We start from the raw sequence: 26,585 nt of genomic DNA on the forward strand, positions 1-26,585 counted from the left end.
CAAGAGTGTAGGGACATCTTCTCTATGCTCAGGTCCTTGAGACGAGGCTGGGGCCCCGGGCCCATGGCGAGAAACGAGGAGTCCCTGATGCAGCCGCTATTATGAGCAGGGAGTCCACAAGATTACGAGAGGGTTCAGGAAGGTGGGGATGTCTCCCTCAGAATCCTGACCTTGAGAAACACCTCATGGGGAGAAGACAGTGTAGGAATGTCTCCTCTATGCTCAGGTCCTTGAGACGAGGCCGGGGCCCTGGGCCCATGGCAAGAAAGGAAGGAGTCCCTGACGCAGCTGCAATTACAAGCAGGAGTCCACCAAGCAGGCAGCGGGAGAGGCTGTGGGCAACAGAAATCTTACCTTGCGATGGAGCAGTTCCCTGGTCTGGCTTTGGGTGGAAGAGTCAGTTTCCCCCAGGAGGGGGTCTTACAACCCAACTCCCAGGTTTTGGCACCACTTGTAAGGGTTATTGTCTTGTAAGGTTTATTGCCCAGTTTAAAATGAGGAAACTGAGGCTAGCACAAGAAAATTAAATGCCAATTTATTTAACTCCCGGACGAGGTTCCATGGTCCCAGGGAAAGGGGCAAGGGAGGTTGCGCCCGTCTTCTCTCGGGCGTGGGGTTTTATAGGGAATGAAGGCATTTGATTGGCTGTGGAGAAACAGGATGTGGACGGGGTGAGCTGCTATTGGTAGGTAGGTGGGGTTTTCCAACGGCAGGCTATGTGCCAAGTGCAGATTCTGGTGCAGAGTGCAGAGGTGGGCGTGTATTGAGTACAGATTCTGGTGACGTAGTTTTCAGTCGTGGAGAGGGATGGGTGTGTCTGAGCTCCGGCAAGGCAACCGGCCTTACAGTGGACCCCAAGAGTTTTGTGGAGAAGTGATTTATTAGGCAGAGAGAGAGAAAGAGACACAAAGCTCCCACCCTCCTGTGGGAGGGGATCCAGAGAAAAAATCCATATAGGGAGGGAGCAGTGGGATTTTAACCCTTGAGTTATTCCCTCCCAATTCATGTTCTCTTCCAAAGAGAGTTCTTTCAAACTTCCTCTGGAGTGATTGATCTTTGACTCTGATACCAGATTGGCCACTTGGTCCACAACTTTTGAGTTAGAGCCCCCTCCTCCCAGAGCTTTAGGTGGGCTTTTTGGACAAAGGGGCCCACCTGGATTTTCCTACCTAGCCCACGCATGGGAAACCCAGACAAAGAACTTTATGTTCCTGGATGGAGGGGTGGAGCCGGGAAACTCCTGCCTTTGAAACTCTGCCCCTTGCTGACCCTGGAAGAGTCCCTCAGTATGACTTCCCAGACTCCTTAGATAGGAATTTGGGCAAGATAAAAGAAAATCAGAGTTTAGTCCTCAGAAGGAAGAAAGGATAGGGAGGAAAGGAGGTCAAAGACGACCTACGTTTGTTTTCCTTGAGCAAATGCCACAAGGCAAATTTGAACTTTTAGGCCATCTATTCAGGCTGCAAAGAACCCATAATTTTATGCTTTTTTTTTTTTTTCAAACTCAGCATCATCTCCACTTCAAGTATCTATTCAAGTGATGGCAGAAAACATAACATTACTAGGTTCCTGGTAAACAAGGACAGCATGTCTTATTAAATACCATCATCCATTTCAGGATCCTCCCCAAGTCTCACCCTGCAGGGCTGCTAAGTGCAGGGAGACAACCCAGTGTTAGGAGGTTGGAGGCAGGGCTGTGGAGCTGTCTGTGCAGAAGGGCCCACCCCCAACCCCAAAGACGTGGGTGTCCTCATGAGAACCTTGGTTTAACTGTCCATCTGAAATTTCCCACTGAAATGTCCTTACATGATGATGAAGACATCCAGGCCCACCAGGTCTGCTTCTCAGCTAACTCCCATTCCTTTTTCAGAAAGACAGAATTTAGCTTCTCTATGATGTCACCCTGGAGCCACAGGACGCTCAGGCTACCTCAGGCTCTGCCCCAGACACACATAGCCTCTGAGTCCACTGCCCTGCACTGAGCTGGAGTGAAGGGTCTCTGGATTTTCACTGGTCTCCTGGGCTTCCAATCCCAGCACTGAAAAACAAAACACAGGCCTCCTCTGCTGTCATTTCCCCACCCTTATTTTGGGTGTCAACTGCCTTCCTCCCACCTACCCTGGGATTCAGCCACAGCATGCAAGAGCCCCCACCAGGACCTGACTCTGAGGGGCCCTCTGTCTCTTGCCTAGAGGAAGGCTTTCCCCCTTGGTCGGAAGGAGAGGGCTAGGTATATGTTCTTCTAAACCAGACTTATGCCAAACCCTTGAACTTTAGAAGTTAAAAAATATTCTAATTATTTTGTTTCTTTTTGTATTTCTATTGTGGCCTTCCTTTCCTGAGGCACAAAGGCCAACTATGAACTTGGAAGGGCTATGGGAAAAACGAAGGGATTGCAGGGTAAGTCATACAAGGCCAGATTACAAGCGTGAAAGGCCTTAAGACCTAAGAAAATACAGCATTCTACATCCTGTAATCCAAAATAAAATCCGCATTTAATAAAACAGCGTTGACTATCAAATAAATGTAAAGAACTGAAACTGGCCAGGTGCAGTGGCTCACACCTGAAGTCCTAGCACTTTGAGAAGCCAAGGCAGGAGGATCACTTGAACTAAGGAGTTCAAGACCAACTTGGGCAACATAGTAGGACCTCTTCTCTATTAAAAAAAATTTTTTTAAATATAACTCCAATCCTGATTTTTCTGCCTTTTTGGTGTTTGTTTTATGTCATATTCTTCAAAAAAGAATGCCCTTCCTCATTCAGCCTTGGCTTTGAAGACACAATTCAAACCGACCTGTTAAGGATCAAAGGAACCAAGTTGCCACATCCATAGCGTTACTCATTGTCATTTTCAATGACTGACACTCAGTCCGCTGTGAAGTACAGGAGTCACAAAAGACCAAGCAGCTCTTTTGCTGAGAGACATCACTGACGCAGCCAGAGGTGATGGTTGGGAAGGCAGAAGGAAGGATGACTGGTTCTTGGTGGAGCCCAGCTTTTGTCTTCCTGGTAACCAGGCTGGATCCAAGAAGCTGCAGCATATGTTAAATGTATTTAGCTAGATATCACTGTGTAATAAATCACTCCGGAACTCCATGGCATGCACTACTAAGCATTTATCATGCTCCCAGGCTTACAGATAAGCTGGGGCTTTACTGCATTGGGCTGGGGTAGGCTCTACTCTACTTTCTGTCGCTCTTCAGAGGCCATGGGCTAACCAAGGCATGTTTTCCCCATGTGGTGGCAGAAGCCAGCAAATGATGAGCAGAAACATGAGAGTTTGTGCTCAGGCTCAGAATTGGTACTGAATGACTCCCACTCACCAGGTACAGGATGATAACTGTACCCAGGCCAGCAGTAGCAGCTAGCTTAGCCACCAGCACCCTCTGCAGTTGGCTCTCCTGCGGCTGTGACCCTGGCAGCTAGGTCTGATGACCCAGATGTCAACCGCTGTAACTGGTGTGGCTGTGGGCTCTGCTGTCAGGCACACACTGAGACAAGCCATCAGAGTGGCATCAGTGGAGGAAGTAATGCTGGGGCCACAAGGCCCAGCATCACTTACTAGGAACCTCAGGGAACTGAGCTGCATAGCAGCGGCAGCATTGCTTCTATGAGAGGAGTTTCTGGAGTGTGCCAGAACCAGGGTGACATAAAAATCTGTGAGGGTGTCAATGAGGTGCTGAAACAGTGTAGACTTGCAAGTGGATTGGCCTGACCAAGAAGTTCAAACTGGAGAGGTGGAAAATCAGCTCTCATGACCAAGTTAACTTAGTATAAAAATGTAATTGATGATGAAGGTATAAAGTGTAACCACCAGTTAAACTTCTGTCATTCGCAGCTTCCTTGCTTTGAATTGCAGTGGAAGATGCTGTTCTTACTCTGTAGTATTTCATTAGGATGGTGTAGAATTTGGGGCTGGGCAAGTGTTTGTGTGGCCAACACAATTAGCTGTTGTGATTTTGTTCTTTACTCAGAATATTGTCTTCCAAAAGAATAAAGGGGCAAAAAATTAAATATATCTACTCTTATAGAAAGGAGGTAAAAAGAATTAACAACAAAAATACCAAACTAAGTCAGGAGATGGAGATTCTAGTCCCTGCTCTGTCTGGAATGAGTTCTTAAACCTTGTGCAAATCATTTCTCAATTGGCCTCAAGGTCATCTGTGAAATGGGATGATGGGGTTAGATGAACTCTATGAGGCTTCTGACTTCACTTTCCTCAAATTCTAGATATAGTCACCCCTTCAGTTGCTGACAGGCAGATTCCATTTCTAGCGGCCAGTACTACCTGTGCTCTCCCAGCTTCCACTGGATGAGCCCTTTGAAAGGCACATGCTCAGTGCATGTCACTCGCTAGTGTGGACAGGAGCCAGAGCCCTGGGATACACCAAAAACATTCTTAAGTTCTTATCCTTGAAGTTCAATAATTTTACAGGATATGCCTAGGAGTATGTCTTTATTTGTAGCTCCCTCTTGGAACTCAGTGGGCCATTTTAATCTGCAGACTCGAAGTATTTTTTCAAACCTGAGTTTTTTGAATTAATTTTCCTCAATTATTTTTATGATTATTTCCTTTACTCCCATTTTTTCTTTTTGTACTAATACTCATGACTTTATCTGCTAAGCCTCTTATCTACTCCATCAATTCTACTTTGCATTTTTGTTTCAAATTTTGATATATTTCTTCCTCTTGGCCTTCCAGCCTGTGAGTGACTCTCAATATTACCATGCCTTTATAACTTTACCATCAAACTTTCAAATTCAGAAATTTTTATTTTAGTTCCCCAAACAAAACCTTGTAGTTATGCCTTCTTGTTTCCGTCAGTTTGGTCTTGGTAAATGGAGGGAGGTCTGTTTTCTCTGGCAGCTCACTTTCATCAGGGGCCACTGGTCCATCCATCCATTCAGAAACACTTGTTGGGCCCTGTTCCAGGGGCTGAGAACACAGCACTGAGCCCAACACAGTGGAAACCCCACTCTCTCTCCTGGAGCTTACACCTGTTGGAGGTGTTCTTTGCTTTCTTCCCTCATGTGTTGGGAGTTCCTTTGGAGCTGTTCTTTTGCCTATCCTTGGTTCTGTATGGTTGGAGGGGTGAATCCTCATGCAGCAGCAAACCAGTGGTTGCCAGGGGCCTGCAGACTGCATCTATGGCCAGCATTGCATTAACCAGAATGCTGCTGTCCCTCAGTCCCTCCAGAATCAGGAAGATCCATTGGTACTGAGGTGTATATAAACACACACACACACACACACACACGCACAAAATCTATGGGCTTATGTTCTACAGAATGCCCTGAGTGGCTGGAGAGGCCAGGAATGGTGTTCTCAACTTCATCAGTCTCACAGATACTCTGTGTACCCCATGGAGACTGTCCCTATATTCCGCACTAAGACCAGGAGTTACAATGCCCAGAGATCATGGTCTGTAAATATTCCTTGACTAAGAAAGGGTAAACTAATGCCTCCAAAATACTTCAATGCTGAAGAATAGTGCTCATATAGCCCAAGTTGTTCTCTGTCCGAATCAACTTGTCCTCTAAAGTTTTGACTCCAGACTGGGCTTCTGCTTAGGTAAAAGGCCTGCAGTACTGGGCTGACTCTTAAGAAACAGCCACATCTCTTGAGGCACCCGTTAGAAATGCACACACCCAGGCTGTTGGGCAAACCACAAATATGCTAAAGCAGAATCTCTGATGGTGTGGGGCACAGGACCTAGACTTTAAATAAGTGGCAGGGGCTGGGTGATTCTTTGAGAGCCTCCTCTCATTTTCCCTCAAGAAACCTAACAGGGGTCCTATAAAATAGAATTCATTAACAGGAACAGTGCCTGCATCCTGGAGATGGCAGGAGCCCACTTTTTTTTTTTTTTTTTTGGAGATAGTCTTGCTCTCTCTCTCAGGCTGGAGTGCAGTGGCATGATTTTGGCTCACTGCAACTGCTGCCTCCGGGGTTCAAGTGATTCTCCTGGGATTACAGGCATGTGCCACCACACCCAGCTGATTATTGCATTTTTAGCAGAGACAGGTTTCACCATGTTAGCCAGGCTCATCTTGAACTTGACCTCAGGTGGTCTACCCACCTCAGCCTCCCAAAGTGCTGGGATTACAGGCGTGAGCCACTGCACCCGGCCAGGAGCCCACATTTCTAAAGGAAGGACAAGAGCATGTGATTCTCAGCAGCAGGAGGAGGTAGACCTCAAGGCCACCTCACTGCAGAGGCAGAAATGTGAATGACCAGTGCAGTGGTTCTAAAGTCTGGTATCTGTGCAGGCAACTGTAGCATCACCTGGGACCTTTTTGGAAATGCAAATTCTCAAGCCCCATCCCAGAGATACCCAGAGTTAGAAACACCAGGGGTAGGACCGGGCACCTGTTCTGACAAGACTCCAGGTGATCTTGATGCCTGCTGAAGTGGAAGAACCACTGACATGTGGAAGTGACACCCAGGGAAGTGAGCATCTGAGACCTCAGCACATCACTCCAAAGGCCTCGCAACACTGAAGACACATAAGAGATTCTTGCAAGTTTTTGTCAGAAAATTCTCCTCCCCTTCATGAATTTTGGCTTCTCCAGTGTAGCCCCAAGGGCCAAGTCCCTTCGTGTTCCCTCTGGTCACTTTCTTGATAGGTGGTCTCTCTCCCACAGAAACAATTTCCCTGGAGATGCAGCACTGGGGACCTGAAGCTTAAATTGGACTTTAGAGCAGAATCTCTTGAAGGAATGTGAGTATGCTGGTACAGTCAGCACCAGGGTAGCCTTCACCCTGCCCTGCTCAAACACCACCTTGAATGTGGCCTTTCTCTTTATTATTAATGAAGGCTGACCTCCCCTCTACTAATGACAGTTGGGACAATTATGTGGGATCCTTAAGCAAATCCCCAAATGGAAACTTATACCTCCTGACTGTGAAGTCAGTCACAGGAAGCTGATCACTGGTGTTATCACTAGTCCATAATTGCTGCCTAGGTGAAAAAATGAGCCCAAACTCCAACTCCAGTCGAAATAACAGACAGATTATTAGCTCAGAAGCTGAGCTACAGTCACCTTCCCCTTCCTCACCTCCCCTCATTGGAGAGTGAGCAATGGCAGTTTTGGGAACCAGCCATGTGGATACCTGGACTGTCACTTTTAGGCTGGAGATGGAGAATGGCTAACATTTAGATATTATTTGGGCAACACATTAGACAGAGAACACAGGACACAAGAAAAGCTGTGTTGACTTTAGCCTCTTGGTGCCCTAAAATTTTTGTGTTACTGCAATTAAAAGATTAACAGGCTGGGCACAGTGGCTCACACCTGTAATCTCAGCACCTTGAGAGACTGAGGCAGGATTGCTTGAGCCCAGGAGTTGAGACCAGCCTGGGCAACACAGCAAGACCTCATGTATACAAATAATAAGTTTAGATGGTCGTGGGTGCATGCCTATAGTCCTGGCTACTCTGGAGGGTGAGGTAGGAGGGTCACGTGGGAGGTCAAGGCTGCAATGAGCCGTGATCTCACCACAGCACTCCATCCTAGGCAACAGACAGAGATCTCATCTCAAAAAAGAAAAAAGGAAAAAAGGACCTCTGCTGAGATGGCCGAATAGAAACAGCTCTGGAGTACAGTTCCCAGCAAGAGAGACTCAGAAGGCAAGTGATGTCCACATTTCCTAACGAGGTACCAGGTTCATTTCAATGGGACTGGTTGGACAGCGGGTATAACACAAAGAGGGCAAACCGAGGCAGGGAGGGGCACTGTTCTACCCAGGAAGTGCATCTAACCAGAGGCTCGGGGGCTCTCTCCCATTGCATTTGGGTTCAGATACTGCACTTCACCTAAGCTCTCTGCAACCCACAGACCAGATCTTCACTGGGCTGAAAAGTGCCCATGAGGTACCTGCACAGAGCTAAGCAGCAACTTTGGCCAGTGCTGCAGGTTGTCGGCACAGACCTAAGTAGATGTATTGGCTAATGCTGAGAGAGCCTGCAGGACAGAGCTACTCACCCCCCAGAAAGAAGGGGAGATGAAAGCAGGGAGTCAGGTGATATGGCTAGGCGGGTCCTACCCCCACAAAGCCCAGGCAAACTGAAGCCCTCTTGCTTGAGAGTTTCACAGCCAGCACATCCGTTCCAGCTCAACCCAAAATGATGGAGCTCAGTGAGGGGAAGGGCAGCTGCCATTGCAGAGGCAGGTCTAATCTTCCTGTGTGAACAAGAGAGACCAAAAAAATACACAGGAGCTGAACTGAGTGGCAGCCCAGTGGCACCTCCGCAGGCACACAGGGACAGTATCCTCCTCAAGCAGCCCTCTGTGATCAAAGCTAGATAAATCCATGAAGATAGAAAGAAAACAGTACAGAAAGGATGAAACCATCAAACACCAGAACGCTTCTCCTCCTCCAAGGGATCACAACTCCTCACCATCAAGGAAATAAAACAGGATGGACAATGAGTTTGATGAACTGACAGAAGGTGGGTAATAACAAACTTCTCTGAGCTAAAGGAACATGTTCTAACCCAATTCAAAGAAACTAAAAACATCATTGAAAAAAGTTTAGATGAAATGCTAACTAGACTAGAATAACCAGCTTAGAGAAGAACATAAACGACTTGATGGAGCTGAAAAACACAGCATGAGAACTTCATGAGGCATACACAAGTTTCAATGGCCAAATTGATCAAGCAGAAGAAAGGATATCAGAGACTGAAGATCAACTCAATGAAATAAAATGAGAAGGCAAGACTAGAGAAAAAAAGGAAATGAACAAAGCCTCCAAGAACTATGGGATTATATAAAAAGACCTAATCTACCCTTGGTCAGCGTACCTGAATGTGACAGGGAGAATAAATCCAAGTTGGAAAACACTCTCTAGGATATTATCCAGGAGAACTTCCCCAACCTAACAAGGCAGGCCAACATTCAAATCCAGGAAATACAGAGAACACCACAAAGATACTACTCAAGAAGCGCAACCCCAGGCACAAAATCGTCAGATTCACCAGGGTTGAAATGAAGGAAAAAATGCTAAGGGCAGCCAGAGAGAAAGGTCGAGTCACCCACAAGGAAAGACCATCAGACTCACAGCAGATCTCTCAGCAGAAACCCTACAAGCCAGAAGGGAGTCGGCGTTAAAGAAAAGAACTTTCAAACCAGAATTTTCATATCTGGCCAAACTAAGCTTCCTAAGTGAAGGAGAAATAAAATCCTTTATGAACAAGCAATTGCTGAGAGATTTTGTTGCTACAAGACCTGCCTTACATGAGCTCCTGAAGGAAGTACTAAACATGCAAAGGAACAACCAGCACTAGCCACTGCAAAAACGTACCAAATGGTAAAGATCAATGACACAATGAAGAAACTGCGTCAACTAACGGGCAAAATAACCAGCCAGTAACAAAATGGCAGGATCAAATTCACACATAACAATATTAACATTAAATATAAATGGCCCACATACCCCAATCAAAAGACACACACTGGCAAACTGGATAAAAAGTCAAGAACCATCGGTGTGCTGTATTCAGGAGACCCATCTCATGTGCAAAGACACATACAGACTCAAAGGGATGGAAGAAGATTTACCAAGCAAATGGAGAGAGGAAAAAAAAAAGCAGGGGTTGCAATCCTAGGCTCTGATAAAATGGACTTCAAACCAACAAAGATCAAAAGAGACAAGGGTATTATGTAATGGTAAAAAAAAAAAAAAAAAAAAAAAGCAATGCAACAAGAAGAGCTAACTATCCTAAATATATATGCACCCAATACAGGAGCACCCAGATACATAAAGCAATTTCTTAACGACCTACAAAGAGACTTAAACTCCCACACAATAGTAGTGGGAGACTTCAACACTCCTTTGTCAATATTGGACAGATCAACGAGACAGAAATTCGACATGGATATCCAGGACTTGAACGCACATGAGCTGAACCAAGTGAACCTAAGAGACATGTACAGAACTCTCCACCCCAAATCCACAGAATATACGTTTTTCTCAGCACCACATTGCACTTTTACTGTAAAATTGACCACATAATTGGAAATAAATCACTCCTCAGCAAATGCAAAAGAATGGAAATCATAACAATCCACACTGCAATCAAATTAGAACTTAGGATTAAGAAACTTACTCAAAACCGCATAACTATATGGAAACTGAACAACTGGCTCCAAAATGCTGACTGAATAAACAATGAAATGAAGACAGAAATAAAGATGTTCTTCAAAACCAAGAAGAACAAAGACGCAATGTACCAGATTCTTTGGGACACATTTAAAGCAAGGTCTAGAGGGAAATTTATAGCAATAAATGCCCATATGAGAAGCAAGGAAAGATCTAAAATTGACACCCTATCATCAAAATTGAAAGAGGAGCAAAATCAAAAAAATTCAAATGCTAGTAGAAGACAAGAAATAACTAAGATCAGAGCAGAACTGAAAAAGACAGATACACAAAAAACCCTTAAAAAAAAAAATCAATAAATCCAGGAGCTGGTTCTTTGAACAAAATAGACCACTAGCCAGACTAATAACAAAGAAAAGAGAGAAGAATCGAATAGATGATGTAATAAAAAATTATAAAGGGGATATCACCACTGAAGCAACAGAAACACAAACCACTGTCAGCGATTACTACAAACAACTCTATGCACATAAACCAGCAAATCCAGATGAAATAGATAAATTCCTGGACAACTACACCCTCCCAAGACTAAACCAGGAAGAAACTGAATCCCTGAATAGTCCAATAACAAGGTCTGAAGTTGAGGCAGCAATTGATAGCCTACCAACCAAAAACAGTCCAGGTCCAGACAAGTTTACAGCTGAATTCTACCAGACATAAAAAGACGTACAAATTCTACCAGAAGTACATTGTGAGTCTGATGGGTTTCCCTTTGTGGTACCATTCCTTCTGAAACTATTCCAAACAATACAAAAAAAAGGGAATCCTCCCTAACTCATTTTATGAGACCAACATCATCCTAATACCAAAACCAGGCAGAGACTCAACTAAAAAAGAAAACTTCAGGCGAATATCCATGATGAACATTGATGCAAAAATCTTCAATAAAATACTGGCAAACTGAATGCAACAGCACAATCAAAAAGCTTATCCATCATAATCAAGTAGGCTTCATCCCAGGGATGAAAGGCTGGTTCAACATAGCAAATCTATAAACGTAATCCACCATATAAACAGAACCAAAGACAACCACATGATCATCTCAATAGATTCAGAGAAAGTCTTCCACAAAGTTCAACAGCTCTTTATGCTAAAACCTCTCAATAAACTAGGTATTGATGGAAGGTATCTCAAAATAATAAAAGCTATTTATGACAAGCCCACAGCCAATATCATACTTAAGGCAAAAACTGTAAGCATTCCCTTTGAAAACAGGCACTAGACAAAGATGCCCTCTCTCACCATTTCTATTCAATATAGTATTGGAAGTTCTAGCCAGAGTACTCAGGCAAGAAAAAGAAATAAAGGGTATTCAATTAGGGAAAGAGGAAATCAAATTGTCTCTATTTGCAGATGACATGATTGTATATTTAGAAGACCCCATTGTCTCAGTCCAAAATCTCCTTAAGCTGATAAACAACTTCAGCAAAGTCTGAGGATACAAAATCAATATGCAGAAATCACAAGCATTTCTATACACTGACAAGACAGAGAACCAAATCATGAGCACACTCCCATTCACAATTGCTACCAAGATAATAAAATACCTAGGAATACAACTAACAAAGGATGTGCAAGACAACAAACCACTGCTCAAGGAAATGAGAGGAAACAAAAATGGATGGAAAAACATTCCCTGCTCATAGTTAGGAAGAATCAATATCGTGAAAATGACCATACTGCCCAAAGTAATTAATAAATTCAACACTATCCCCATAAAGCTACAATTGACCTTCACAGAACTGGAAAAAAACACACTTTAAACTTCATATGGAACCAAAAGAGAGCCTGCATAGCCAAGACAATCCTAAGCAAAAAGAACAAAGCTGGAGGTATCATGCTACTTGATTTCAAACTACACTACAAGGCTACTGTAATCAAAACAGCATGGTCCTGGTAACAAAACAGAGATACAGACCAATGGAACAGAACAGAGGCCTCAGAAGTAACACCACACATCTGCAACCATCTGATCTTTGACGAACCTGACAAAAACAAGCAATGGGGAAAAGGATTCCCTGTTTAATAAATGGTGTTGGAAAAACTGGCTAACCATGTGCAGAAAGTTGAATCTGGACCCCTTCCTTACACCTTATACAAAAAGTAACTCCAGGTGGATTAAAGATTTAAACCTAAGAACTAACACCATAAAAACCCTAGAAGAAAACCTAGGCAAAACCATTCAGGATATTGGCATAGGCAAGGACTTCATGACTAAAATACCAAAAGCAATGGCAACAAAAGCCAAAATAGACAAATATAGGATTTAATTAAACTTAAGAGTTTCTGCAAAGCCAAAGCAACAATCATTAGAGTGAACCAGCAACCAACAGAATGGAAAAAAATTTTTGCAATGTACCTGACAAAGGGCTAATATCCAGAATCTACAAAGAACTAAAGCAGATTTATTTCAAAGAGAAAAAAAAAACCCATTCTAAAGTGGACAAAGGATATGAACAGACACTTTTCAAAAGAAGACATTTATGCACCAACAAACATATGAAAAAATGCTCATCATCACTGGTCATTAGAAAAATGCAAATCAAAACCACACTGAGATACTATTTCATCTCATGCCAGTTAGAATGGCAATCATTAAAAAATCAGGAGACAACAGATGATGGAGAGGATGTGAAGAAATAGGAACACTTTTACACTCTTGGTGGGAGTGTAAATCAGTTCAACCATTGTGGAAGACAGTATGGCAACTCCTCAAGGATCTAGAAATAGAAATTCCATCTGACCCAGCAATTCCATTACTGAGTATATATCCAGAAGATTATAAATCATTGTTATAAAGACACATGCACACGTATATTCACTGTTTACAATAGCAAAGACTTGGAACCAACCCAAATGCCCATCAATGATAGCCTGGACAAAGAAAATGTGGCACATATACACCATGGAATACTATGCAGCCATAAAAAACGATAAATTTGTGTCCTTTGTAGGGAGGACATGGATGAATCTCGAAACCATCATTCTCAGCCAACTGACACGAACAGAAAACCAAACAATGCATGTTCTCACTCATAGGCAGGTGTTGAACAACAAGAACACATGGACACAGGGAGGGGAGCTAGGGGAGGAACAGCAGCGGGTGGGGAGGTTGGGGAGGGATAACATGAGGAGAAATGCCAGATTTAGGTGACAGGGATGGAGGCAGCAAACTACCTTGCCAAGTATGCACCCAAGCAACAATCCTGCATCATCTGCACATGTACCCCAGAACCTAAAGTACAAACAAAAAAATTAAAATAAAAAAACATAAAAGAATAACAAAGCAGTCTAGTCCCATGGAGAGATAGGAAGGATCCTCAAATGTGGAAGACCCAAACCTAGACAGGACTGTGGCTATATAACAAACACTAGCGTCAAAAAACACAAGCTTGAGAATGAACTTAATATAGTAACAATGCAGTGATTACAAATTACTCAGTATTTCCTAAAGACCATGCTTACACAAGCCCTGTGGAAGACTCCAAGCAGTAGTAAAGGCAGCTGATGATTTCCAGCCAGTAACTTTCAGGGGAACCACATATCTTCAATGTCTTCACAAAAATGTATCTGAAGCACTTAAACACCAAGTCTACTCAAATACGCTTCCCAAGCAGCTTTTCTGTACATCTCCGCTGCTTCCAGATGATTAGCTGCGGAGATTATGCCACGGCCTACGATGATGATATCAGAACCTCGTTTGCCAATAACTTCTTGTGGGTTATTGTACTGTTGGCCAAGGTTATCTCCTACAAGAAACACAAAAACTATTATTTAATAAAAATCAGAAAATCTGTCACATGACTTCTCTGAAAAGGATCCAACCAACTTTAAATAAAAATATGCTCCTAGGTCGGGCACAGTGGCTCATGCCTGTAATCCTGAGCACTTTGAGAGGCTGAGGCAGGCAGATCACCTGAGGTCAGGAGTTCAAGACCAGCCTGACCAACAAGGCGAAACTCTATCTCTACTAAGAATACAAAAATTAGCCAGGTATGATGGTACGTGCCTGTAATCCCAACTACTCAGGAAGCTGAGGCAGGAGAATTGCTTGAACCTGGGAGGTGGAGCCTCCAGTGAGCCGGAGATTCCGCCATTGGACTCCAGTCTGGGTGACAGAGCAAGATGCCCTCTCCAGAAAAAAAACTTAAAAAAACTGCTTCTATTTTCATTCCCCTTTTGTACAGCAAGTAGGTAAAAACAGAAGCTAAAGAGACTCACTGGGTAGGCCAGAGACCTCAAATGGAGAAAGATGCTCACCACCATCTCCTTTTCAATGGTAAAGTTTATTTTTATTTATTTATTGTATTTATTTTTTTGAGATAGAGTCTTGCTCTGTCACCCAGGCTGGAGTGCAGTGGCACAATCTTGGCTCACTGCAACCTCTGCCTCCCGAGTTCAAGCAATTCTCCTGGCTCAGCCTCCCGAGTAGCTGGGATTACAAGCACACACAGCATGCCCAGCTAATTTTTGTGTTTTTAGTAGAGATGGAGTTTCACCATGTTGGCCAAGCTGGTCTCGAACTCCTGACCTCAAGTGACCTGCCCACCTCAGCCTCCCTAAGTGCTGGGATTACGGGCATGAGCCACTGCACCTGGCCTTATTTATTATTTTTTTCAAGTAATTTTTTTCCCCAAAATCATAGATTCAAGTTGCCTTGAATATATACTTCCTCAATGTCAAATTTTAGATCATCTGTAGCTTAACAATATATTTTTTTGTTTGTCTGTTTTGAGACGGAGTTTCGCTCTTGTTGCCCAGGCTGGAGTGCAATGGCGCCATCTCGGCTCACCGCAACCTCCGCCTCCTGGGTTCAGGCAATTCTCCTGCCTCAGCCTCCCGAGTAGCTGGGACTACAGGCATGCACCACCATGCCCAGCTAATTTTTTGTATTTTTAGTAGAGACGGGGTTTCACCATGTTGACCAGGATGGTCTCGATCTCTTGACCTCGTGATCCACCCGCCTCAGCCTCCCAAAGTGCTGGGATTACAGGCTTAAGCCACCGCGCCTGGCCCAACAATATATTTAAAAAATGAAGTAAAATTCTTATGTTGCCAACAAAGTTTCAATATATAAAAAATACAAAAAAGATTGGCCTCACAATGTAAGAAAAGTTTAGCATACATCTCAGAATCACCACAATGCACTGTTGAGCACGTCTAACCTGACCACTACCATATACAAGAACCTTTCTGTCACAGCCCCATCAAGTGGTCACCAACTATGCATCAATCTTAACCCTTGAATTTTGCTTTTTTATTTTATTAAATTCTGCTGTTCTAGAAGCATTGTATTAAATGGCTTATTATCTTCCAAATCCAAGCTACTTTAAGTATTCTTAAAAGCCTAAATCCTAACTATAGTATCTAGTCTAAGAATTATGAGGGCTTACAGATAAGGGCTTACAAGTACAGAATATTTACTCTGTGCCAAGACAGTGTGTTAAATACCCTATATGTTCTCATTACACCCTCTTGATTACCTTATGAGGTCAATACTGTTATCATCCCCATTTTACAGATTAAGAAAATGAGACTACAAGAAGTAAACTGACTTGTCCAAAGATACACAGTTTCCAATGGGGTGATTCATTATTGTTCTAATCTAAGAAGGCTTCTCTTAAGCAAATGTATAAAAACATGCAAAGTATTTTGCCTGCAGTGGGCAAAGAAGCATTTTTGGAAGAGCCATGACCAGTGAAGAGATTTAGATTTACCTCTTGCTTCCAACTGAACTCCTGGAGTCAAGTGAAGAAATTCTGGTTTCATGCTTACTCGGGAACCAGAAATAAAACCAACAACAAATTCAGAGTGCTCCTCGGCCATTCTAACCTAAACGGAATGTAACCGGATATATTACAAGAAAACAGTTAATCACACAGAGTAAAAGTAAAAATATGCTCTATTTTTTTTTAAACTTAAAAAAAAAATAGACATAGGGTCTCCCTATATCACCCAGGCTGGTCTTGAACCCCTGGGCTCAAGGGATCCTCCCAAGTTGGCCTCCCAAAGTGCTGGGGTTACAGGTGTGAGTCACTGTGTCCAGCTTATGCTCTATTATCCAGTTAGAAACTTTGCTGTATTACAGACACCTTTTCTCATTTCATATATATAAACTCACTATATCTGAAACAGGTCATCTTAGATTGAAACCGTTATGAAACACATTTGCTTCATTAAAACTCTGAGATGACCCTTTCCCATCCTTTCCCATAATAAACCATACTTAAAACAAAAATCCTATACCATATGCATCTAAAGTCAACATGCTGCATAATTACTTCTTTCTAATAATGCTTGGTGACTCACCTACTTCCAGAATGGATCTGAGGTGAGTACTCTAGAATACATGATGATGGTATGAAACCACATTCAAGGCTGACTGACTACACAGACAGGGCACTTCATATCCAAAGGCTGCTGTCATGTAAAGAAAAGATACGCTTTCAAGAGCTTAAGAAATCTCACCTCTACCACTTTCCCTCTTCTATAACATCAACTGGTCTCCCCAGTTTCTATGCTATTATCTCACATTCATAAAAGTTCCCTTAGAAGGTCTGCCTGGCTTTCTGATTCGGTACTTCCCCGAGACCTAAGACTCATTTGATATATTCCTGCCATCAAGTACTACTGCCAACAAACAAGTCATGTCTTGTCCTTGAGCCAGACCCAGACTGCCAGAATGCCAAATATTAAAACTGACTCATGGCTCCTGTGCTTGTGAGAGTTGGGAAATCAGACATGTACAGTCAATTCAGGGATGGGGCTAAAATCTGACTGTAGAGCCACAGGAGTTCTATTAAGTCTCCAGATAGTCTTTGAAATAATATGAAAAAAATAGAAATCCGTTACTTCTAGAACTTTCACAAAGGATAAAAAATCATGGGGATTTTCTTGGGGATTTTTTTTGAGATGGGCTTTTACTCTTGCCAGGCTGGGGTACAATGGCATGATCATAGCTCCCTGCAGCCTTCATCTTGCAGCCTCAAGTGCTCCTCCCACCTCAGCTTCCCAAATAGCTGGGACTATAGGCATGTACCATCATGCCTGGTTAATTTGCTTTTTCCTTTTTTTGTAAACTTCTCACTCTGATGTCAAGCTGGTCTCAAACTCATGACCTCAAGCAATCCTCCCACCTTGGCCTCCCAAAATGCTAGGATTACAGGTGTGAACAACTGTGCCCAGCCCCCATACAATTTCTTAAAAAGTAATATTATATTCTAAAATATCTGACAAGAATAAGAGAAAACCACTGCATGTGGGCTGCTGTCATGAGAATGTGCATCTCTGTAGGACTCGGGAGATTCTGAGAAACTACATGTCTGGGAAGCTCTTACCTTTTCTCAACTCAGGGTGAGATGAAAAAAACAATTATCTTAAAGTCCTGGTAGATTTAGTAAGTGTTTGACTAATTATCTGGGTCTCAAAGTTGTTCTTGGAGTACAATACAAATTCCTAAAGTGTCCACTACACAATATAAAATGCTATTAACTATTAAGGAATTCTATCCAACTAGCATTAACATACTGTCACACTAACAAGAGTTGATTTTTTTTTTTTTTGGCAGAGGTTCCATAGACGCCAGATTAAGAGAGATTTTCTTGCCCTATAGCATACAGCATAGTAGCCCCTGCCTCCTCTTACCCTGTCCCTCCATCACTTACCGCTGCTCTAGTGTAGTCCCCAGTGGCCAGGGAGCCGGTGGAGCTCATTTCCGCAATGAGCAGGCACCCCCGATGCAAAGGCAGGCCCACTTCCTGAAGGCCTTTCACAACTCCTGAGCCTGGCACCACGTGAGCATTTACTAGATCTGCCCAGGAAGCTATTTTAAAGATACCTCCTAAGAAGAAGGGGGAAAAAGATTTTCAATTTTCAAACAAAAACCTCTAACCTCTTGTCCAATCAACCAACTACGATATAAAATAATCTTCTAGTAACATGTTAATGAGAGAATCACTTTAGGAACTTTAGTGATTATCAGCGGACCCATGGTTCCATCTGTGAAAAATTTATCTGTTATTCAGGTAAGCAGCTGGGTGAGAGATCACAATGAGGAAAATAACTTCCAAGGTCTGCACTTGGCTTATTGGGAACACTAGTAGGACTGTTTTTCCTTGCAGGCTGAAGCTCATGACCACATGTACAGCTCAAGCTATTAGAAAGGGACTCCAGTGAAGACAAACATTTGTTGACGTCAAGAATAACAATAATCTAAAATTCCTCACTGTGGCTCACGTCTGTAATCCCAGTACTTTGGGAGGCTGAGGTAAGTAGATTGTTTGAGCTTAGGAGTTCGACACCGGCCTGGGCATCATGGCAAAACTTCATCTCTACCAAAAACACAAAAAATTAGCCAGGTGTGGTGGCACATGCCTGTAGTCCCAGCTACTTGGGAGGCTGAGGTGGGAGGATCGCTTGAGCCCGGGAGGCGGAGGTTGCAGTGAGCCAAGATTGCACCACTGCACTCCAGCTTGGGTGACAGAGCAAGACCCTGTCTCAAAAAAATAAAAAAATAAAATTCTTGAAGATAAGTTTTCACTCTGCAGGGGTTTCTCAGCAGCTTTACTATCACTTGGTATTTCTATGTGTTCCTTAGGTCTCCTTAGCTATCTAATTTCAATAGGCCAACTATACTCCTTTTAAAAGTGGAAAGTAAAAGGCCTAATTTTTGAAAAACCTCTATGCAGACCTGAAGAGAGTTTGTATAAAACTCTTATACCAGTCAATTAGCTAAATTAAGTTGGGCAATGTGACGATATCTTAAGCATAGGAAGAAGTCACTTAAAGACAAATCTGTTGAAAAGAAATAGCTTCTGAATATGCACACATTAAAGAAAAGTTACCTCAAAGATGCCTACAAAAAATGTTAAATAACATCACCAATATCTGTTACAAGCTTAAGTGAAAAATGCATTAAAATACAGTCCAACCATAGTTGTAAAAACATAGACAGAAATTTACATAGAATAGGCAGTAGAACTAAGTATTTTTTTCAACCAACACATGCACTGTTTTATATAAAGAATGTTTATCAATAGAACTTTTTCTGCTACAAATAAATCTTTTCTTTTCTTTTTTTGAGATGGAGTTTCACTTCTGTTGCGCAGGCTGGAGTACAGTGGCACCATCTTGGCTCACCGCAACCCTGGGTTCAAGCAATTCTCCTGCCTCAGCCTTCCCAGTAGCTAGGATTACCAGCACGCACCACCACGGATGGCTAATTTTGTATTTTCAGTGGAGACGGGGTTTCTCCATGTTGGTCAGGCTGGTCTCGAACTCCTAACCTCAGGTGATCCACCTGCCTTGGCCTCTCAAAGTACTGGAATTATAGGCGTGAGCCACCACATCCAGCCAATCTTACCATTTTATACTTCTTTTTCATTGTGTCCTTTATGTGGAATTTTCATTCAAAACATCATATTCTGCCAGAGACATCTGTCATATTTGCTTGGCCAGACACACAACTTCTGGAGTCAGCATACCCATTTTCTTTAAGAAAACTATCCCTGCCTGGTTCTCACTTCAAAAAGGTCAAATAGGCATGTATGTGCCCATGCAACAATCCTGCAGGATGCAGGATGTGCACATGTACCCCAGAGCCCAAATACAATTTAAAAAAAAAAAAAAAAAAAAAAAGAAGGTCAAATAGAGTTAACAGCCTCACAACTGCAGAGCAGATTGTCCAGACTAGCTAATGAAGGTATTCTATATCCCAAGCTAGAGTGATTGGCTTGGGGTGAGCATGCTGAGTATGCCTACCTGAGAAAGAAGTCAACAGAGAAGAAACCAGAGCTGACAGATGGAGAGAAAGCAAGTCATGAAGACATCATTTGAGCTCCTGGATCCAACCATGCTTGACAGCCTGCTCTATGAATGGACTTTCAGTGACATGAGCATTTCCTTTTTTTTCTTCAGCCAGTTTAAGCTGGATTTCTGATTCTTGCAGATTCTTGAATAATACACTTACCTTCATACTGCTTTTTCACTGTGTTTCCTATATCTGCAAATTTTCGGTCTTCAAATATCAAGAACTCATAGCGTTTTGCCAGAGTTATCAACTCCTTCATCACATCCAGAGTAAAATCATTCAAAATATCTACATGAGTCTTGAGCATGCAGATACTGGGTCCTAAAGCATCTGCTAGCTGCAATAGCTCTCTGGCCTCTGAAACATCAGCAGACAGACACAAATTGGTCTCTTTCTTTTGCATGAGCCTGAGAAGCTTCGATGCAACTGGGTGGATCCTGGGCAGCTCTGCACGTGCCCCGAAGCTGAGTTCTTTGGGTGTTTCCTTTACAGAAAAGGGAGAACCATTTTGATTCGCTGCCACAAAGACATTCTCCTTAATAAATCTCTTCACTCTCCCAGCCATCTCAGTATCAATTTTTTTCTGCTGCTCGAGAATCTCCAGCATTTTGGACAATGTACACACTGAGTGGAGGCGAATCCCATGTGCCTGCAACTTGTCCTTGCCTCCCTGCTCTCTGTCCAATAGCACTATGGCATCAGTGACCTTCAAGCCCTCCTTCTGAAGAACCTCAACAGTTTCCAAAACACTAGATCCACTGGTGACAACATCTTCAATTATTAAACAGGTTTCTCCTGGATTAATAGCTCCTTCTACAAGACGCTTAGTTCCTAGAAAAGAAAAAATTCTGCTGATTCTAAATTTAAATAGATATGTATATGTGTATGTGTATACCAAACTTGCCAGTTACACATATAGTATATTTATAGTAAAACAAGTAAATTATTTTACATTATAAACACTGCTAAATGTGTTTTATGATCAAATTTTCAAATACGGAGTTTAAAAAAAATTTTTTTTGGAGTTTTTTTTTTTTATTTAAAAAAATTTGTTTTATCATAGAGATGAGGTCTCACTATGTTGCCCAGGCTGGTCTCAAACTCCTGAGCTCAAGTGATCCTCCCACCTCAGCCTTCCTAAGTGCTAGGATTACAGGTGTGACCCACCATGTCCAGCCTAAATACGGTTTCTTACAGTAAAATCACCTAGATCAAGGAAAGTTATGAAACACAGAATAATCCAATATCATAAATGAAATAATTCATTTTTCCATCTAAGTATTACAAGTTTACTATTCAAAATCAGCCAAACAATTGGCTTTTTGAAGATATAAATTCAGAAGGAAAAATATTCAGCAATCATTTAAATCCATTACTACAATCTAAAGAATGGTATAATGCAATGTGACTAAATATACACATCTCTACCCCAAATCCCACTAGAGACTATTTTTCAGATAATGTACAAAATGTAAATAAATTGGGGCTGTAGACTTTATAGACTCATCAAACCCCTTCCTCTCCTTGAATAATTGCAAGTTTAATTAAATCAGCTTAAGCTACAACACAAGACTGCAAGTACTTACAGTATATTTTAAAATGCATACTTTAATTCTAAAAACATTTTTTAATGTAAAATAATAAAATAGAAACAAGAGTTTTCTTATGGGCAGGGATTCATATAGAAAATTTTTTTTTTAGCTCGGAAAATCTCAGCTGGGGGTAGTGGCTCACACCTGTAATCCCAGCACTTTGGGAGGCTGAGGCAGGAAGACGGTTTGAGACCAGGAGTTCAAGACCAGCCTAGGCAACAGAGTGAGACCTTGTCTCAAAAAAACCCAAAAACAGAAAAATTAACGCTGCCCTTCACAGCAAAAACTCAATTAATATGTTTCTTTTTCTATCATAAAAACTTTTAGAATGCATCTGTAAAAGAAGGATGTGTTAAAAAAAAAAAAAACCAAACACTAATACCCCAACATAAACAAAAAAGTCCATTAATTCCTTACTATCATTAAGACTGCTTTTCAGGTTTTATTTATTTGTTTTTTGATAGTACTGCTCTGTCACCCAGGGTGCAGTGCAGTGGCGCATTCATACCTCACTGCAACCTTCAACTCCTGGGCTCAAGCCATCCTCTTGCCTCAGTCTCCTATGTAACTGCGACATTCAGCTAATTTTTTATTCTTTTTTTCAATTTTTGTAGAGACAAGGTCTCACTACGTTGCCAAAGCTGGTCTCAAACTCCTGGCTTCAAGCTATCCTCCTGCCTTGGCCTCCCAAAGTGCTGGGATTACATGTGAGTCACTGCGCCTGGCCGATTTTCAGGTTTGTTTTTTTAAAATAGGGTCTCACTCTGTCCCCAAGGCTGGAGTACAGTGGCGTGATCTCGGCTCACTGCAACCTCCACTTTCCAGGTTCAAGCTAGTCTTCTATCTCAGCCTCCCAAGTAGCTGGGATTACAGGGGCACACCACCACACCCAGCTAATTTTTGTATTTTTAGTAGAGTCGGGGTTTCACCACGTTGGTCAGGCTGCTCTGAAACTCCTGACCTCAAGTGATCCGCCCACCTCCGCCTCCCAAAGTGCTGGGATTACAGGTGTTGAGCCATGGTGCCTGGTGTGATTTTTGGGTTTTAAAGCAAGCCACCTGATAATCTATTGCCATGAACCCACAAAAGCATCTCTCTAGGTATTTACACTGTTTTATAAGAATAATTTTATCCATGCATTTCTTTTTTATGAAGTTTAAATACAAACCTACTGGGAAAATATGTGTTGTTACATTTTGCTGATGAGGGAAGAACTGGTGGGAAAAAAAAAGTTGGGGTTTCATAGATATAGTACCAGAAGAAGCACCTTTTATCAATCAATACAAAGCATTTCATCCCTAGACTCTAAAAAAAGGAAGGTGACTTATAGTAACAGGCACAATCCACCGGCAATAACAACTTAAAGGACTCAAGATGACTCTGGAAAAACATTAGTGCACAGAGGAGAAAAAAATTCTAATAGTATTATGTTACAGATTAATTAACTTAATGCTTATGTTACTTTTATTTTACCATAATCCTTTGTTTCTTTCCTTCTAATAAGCATTGGAATTTCATTGGTTGAACAAATAACTGCAGCCAGTGGCAACGCGGTATAAGGTACTCCACACACTGTGTCAAAACTGATCCCTGCATTTTGGGCCGTTTGGAATAAAATATCTGCAACCTGTAAGAAATGGACACACAAACTATGTTTTAACGATTTTAAATGGTGTATAAACATATGACAACATAACATTAAAGACAGTAATAACCTAGTGGGGTAAGTCTCAAACCTGATTGGAGAAAAAACCAAATGCCTATTTATTACCCTCTCTATAAACCCAATACACAAATATAAATCTAAAAACGTAAGAATGAACCTATTCAGCCAGATTTAGAATCTGTTCCAAAGGCAATCTGAGATGTGTTGGGAAAGCTCATGATGTTGACCCCAAAGACTAAGGATGGTCCCCTAACTTCCTGGTTTCCCTCAGGAACCCATTATGCTGAGTATCTAAACCTATCATCTTTTAGTTATATGTCCTGAAAGAAGTCTTCGATTAAGAAATTTCAGGAACTAGACATGGCGACCGAAGGGGATATGGAGCTGGAGTTATAGAGACTGAGACCAGTGGCCCAGAGCGACCTCCCGAGAAGCCACGGAAACATGACAGTGGTGCGGTAGACTTGGAGCTCGTCACCGACTATGCAGAGGAGAAGGGAATCCAGAGTTCCAACCTGGAGATGGCCATGTCTGTGATCGGAGACAGAAAGTCCCGGGAGCAAAAAGCCAAACAGGAGCATGAGAAAGAACTGGCAAAGGCACTGTCAGGAAGGAAGATCTGGAGCTGATAAGGACCGAGATGGAGCTATCTCAAGCAGCAACAGAAGGCAGCTTGGGGAACACATGGGCAATGTGTTAGAGGTGCTTATTGCCCTAACCAACTGATGCGTGCTTTCTCAGATATACCTACTGGATTAATTTATGACAATAAATTTTTTTGGTCTTTTATTGGAAAAAAAAAAAAAATTCATAAATATGGACCCTATTGTGTGAATTACTATTTTATAATCTCTCCTTTTCCACATAAATCATCAAAGTTTAATGTTAGAATACACATTCCCATGCAAAAGCACCTCATTTTTAAAAAAGAAAGGCAAACAATCACTGAGTTGCTTTGTGAACTAGATCGCAGCTTGACTCCAGTACTTCTAAAGAGTAACAAAAACTCTATGAATATTTTAAGTTGCAGAGAATGTAATTTCTAGTACAAAAAGTATTAACATGTTATCTCAGACCTGTTTTATCACTTTTTTTTTTTTTGAGACAGAGTCTTGCTCCATCGCCAAGTGCAGTGGTGTGATCTCGGCTTACTGTAACTTTTGCCTCCTGGGTTCAAGCAATTCTCCTGCCTCAGCCTCCCGAGTAGCTGGGTCTACACGTGTGCACCACCACGTCCAGCTAATTTTTGTATTTTTGGTTGGAATGCAAATGCTACAGTGACTGGATACCCACCATCTCCATTAAAAAACAAAACAAAACAAAACATGAAAGTGCTGGACTATGAAAAGTTTAAAACTTTTGACATCTTTTTCCAACCCATATTTTCACTCCACTGTGCACAGAATTTTACTCTAAATATGTAATTATACTTGAAAAGCTTTTCCTGATCCCTCTGTCACACTTGTCTATATTTATGTAAAATGAAAATTAAAATGGTAATTAAAAAATTTCCCATGACTGTAAGTCTCTAAGTGTCAAGAATTCTTCTGTAGCTCTCTCAGGTCCTTACTTCCAAGATGACAAAGAATTGTGCCAAAAAGGGCTGTGGCCACTAGTGGCACATTCTGCGTCCCACGCATGACCAAGGAAAAGGCTATTAAGAAGCCTGTCATGCAAAACATAGTAGAGGCCACGGCAGTCAGGGACATTTCTGCAGTGTGCATCTTTGCCTCCTATGTTTTTCCCAAGCTGTATGTGAAGCTACATTACAGTGTGAGTTGTGCCATTCACAGCAAGGTAGTCAGCAATCCATCTAAATCCCACAGGGACCAAACACCCCACCCTGATTCAAACCTGTGGGTGCTGCCTCATGACCCTCACCAAAGACCATGTAAGCAACTGAATCCTTAAGGACTGAAGAGAAACTATTCTCTGGAGGAAAATAAAATGGAAATTGTACTTTTTAAAAAAGAGAATTATCCTGTATATCATTACAATTATTATAAGCATATGATTAATTAAAACATGATTTGCAAATTTTGACAGAGGAGAAAAAACAGATTTGGAAAATGCATTTCTTAGTGGGTTAATGCTATCTTTCCTCTCCAATTACTTTATGCACACTAATGTACATATATATAGCACTGTAGTCAAATATCATTTATCACAAGGAAGTTAGAGTTTAGCATCAATTCTATTGCTTTTTGGGGTGTGTCGAGAAATCCTATTTGCATTAATAAGATGTGTAAAGGAATTCTGTCATATGCAAGTCTATATTTTGAACTCCTCCCCAATTTATCTCCAAAATGCACACATACACACAGACATACACACACACACACCCCCCCATGATCTGGTTATCAAAAAAACTTTCTCTGTCATTTAAAATAAATAAATCAATTTTTCACTAGAAAATCCTTAGTAATTCTCCACACTGCTGAGAAATATAGCAAGAATCTGGATGGTGAGAAATAGTCCAAAGTACTGCAACCTTAAATAGTCTGACCTACCTTCAATATTTTTATAATAACCACACAAAGTGGTGCCCAGTGAACATAAACCCTTAAGTGGGCTGAGGGAACTTACATGTCTTCTATCTATGCAGTCCAGTATGATAGCCACCAATCATATGCAACTAAAGTTAAAAATTCACAATGCTCAATAGTAACACGTGGCTAGCAGCAAAACTCTATTGGAAACCAATTATTCAGGGCACTCTACTCGGTGTAGTCTGCAGTTTCAGCCAGCACCTTGTTAGAAACGCACAACCTCAGATCCAGCCTCAGAGCTGCAGAACTGGATTCTGCATTTTAACAAAATTCCCAGATAATTCATATATACTCAAAGTTTAGAAGCACTGTGTTAGAAACCTCTAATTTGTAGAGAAAATTTCCTTATACTGACTAAAAAACTGCTTTCCCAATATGTCTACTTTCTGGTCTTCATTACTGCTCCTGGCCACACAGTGCAAAATTCAACTCCCCTTTCTAAACAGCCCTTCCAAGTGTGGAGCTAAGAGGAAGAAGCTGAGGCAAAATTAATATAAGTAGAACACAAATTTGTACCAAGTTCAAGGAGTGCAACCTGAAGCATAAATTTCAGTTGCCATTTTTCCAAGATGGCTGAGAGGAGGCAACACCAGAATGCAGCTCCCAGTGAATGAGACGCAGAGGGCTAGAGGACTTCACGATTCCAAGTAAGGTGCCAGGTTCCTTTTGGTGGGACTCATAGGACTCTGAAAATAGCCCAGGGAAGGAGGCAAAGCAGGGCAAGGCACATCCCCACCTGGAACGTGCAGCTGGCTCAGAGGGTTGGGGACTTCACCCCCTAGGTGCTCTGATTCAGATCCTGTG

The 26,585-nt window shown here is 42.0% G+C and overlaps 1 protein-coding gene and 1 pseudogene across 8 annotated transcripts in view; one reads left to right on the forward strand and one right to left on the reverse strand.

Moving 5' to 3' along the window:
• Window positions 1-519: 519 nt before the first annotated feature.
• The window catches only part of UMPS (uridine monophosphate synthetase), a 35,206-nt gene continuing 9,140 nt past the window's right edge, over window positions 520-26,585 (reverse strand). The window contains exons 2-8 of one of the 8 annotated variants that reach the window (XR_013527582.1): window positions 23,040-23,193; window positions 20,134-20,805; window positions 17,831-18,006; window positions 15,884-15,998; window positions 13,632-13,915; window positions 2,796-3,033; window positions 520-2,038 (exon numbers count right to left, since the gene is read on the reverse strand). Coding sequence is in view for 2 of the 8 variants with exons in the window: in XM_002758725.7 (XP_002758771.2) it covers window positions 13,746-13,915; window positions 15,884-15,998; window positions 17,831-18,006; window positions 20,134-20,805; window positions 23,040-23,193 (1,287 nt within the window). In the remaining 6 variants the exon portion in view is untranslated. Of the gene's footprint in view, window positions 2,039-2,468; window positions 3,034-9,971; window positions 13,916-15,883; window positions 15,999-16,475; window positions 16,587-17,830; window positions 18,007-20,133; window positions 20,806-23,039; window positions 23,194-26,585 lie in introns of those variants that run through there. The other 7 variants (XR_013527580.1, XR_013527581.1, XR_013527583.1 and 4 more) reach the window with 7 other exon arrangements.
• On the forward strand, window positions 23,466-23,958 carry LOC103788356 (huntingtin-interacting protein K pseudogene; annotated as a pseudogene).

The sequence above is a fragment of the Callithrix jacchus genome, chromosome 15 (assembly GCF_049354715.1).
Source record: "Callithrix jacchus isolate 240 chromosome 15, calJac240_pri, whole genome shotgun sequence".
NCBI classification, from domain to species: Eukaryota; Metazoa; Chordata; class Mammalia; order Primates; family Cebidae; genus Callithrix; species Callithrix jacchus.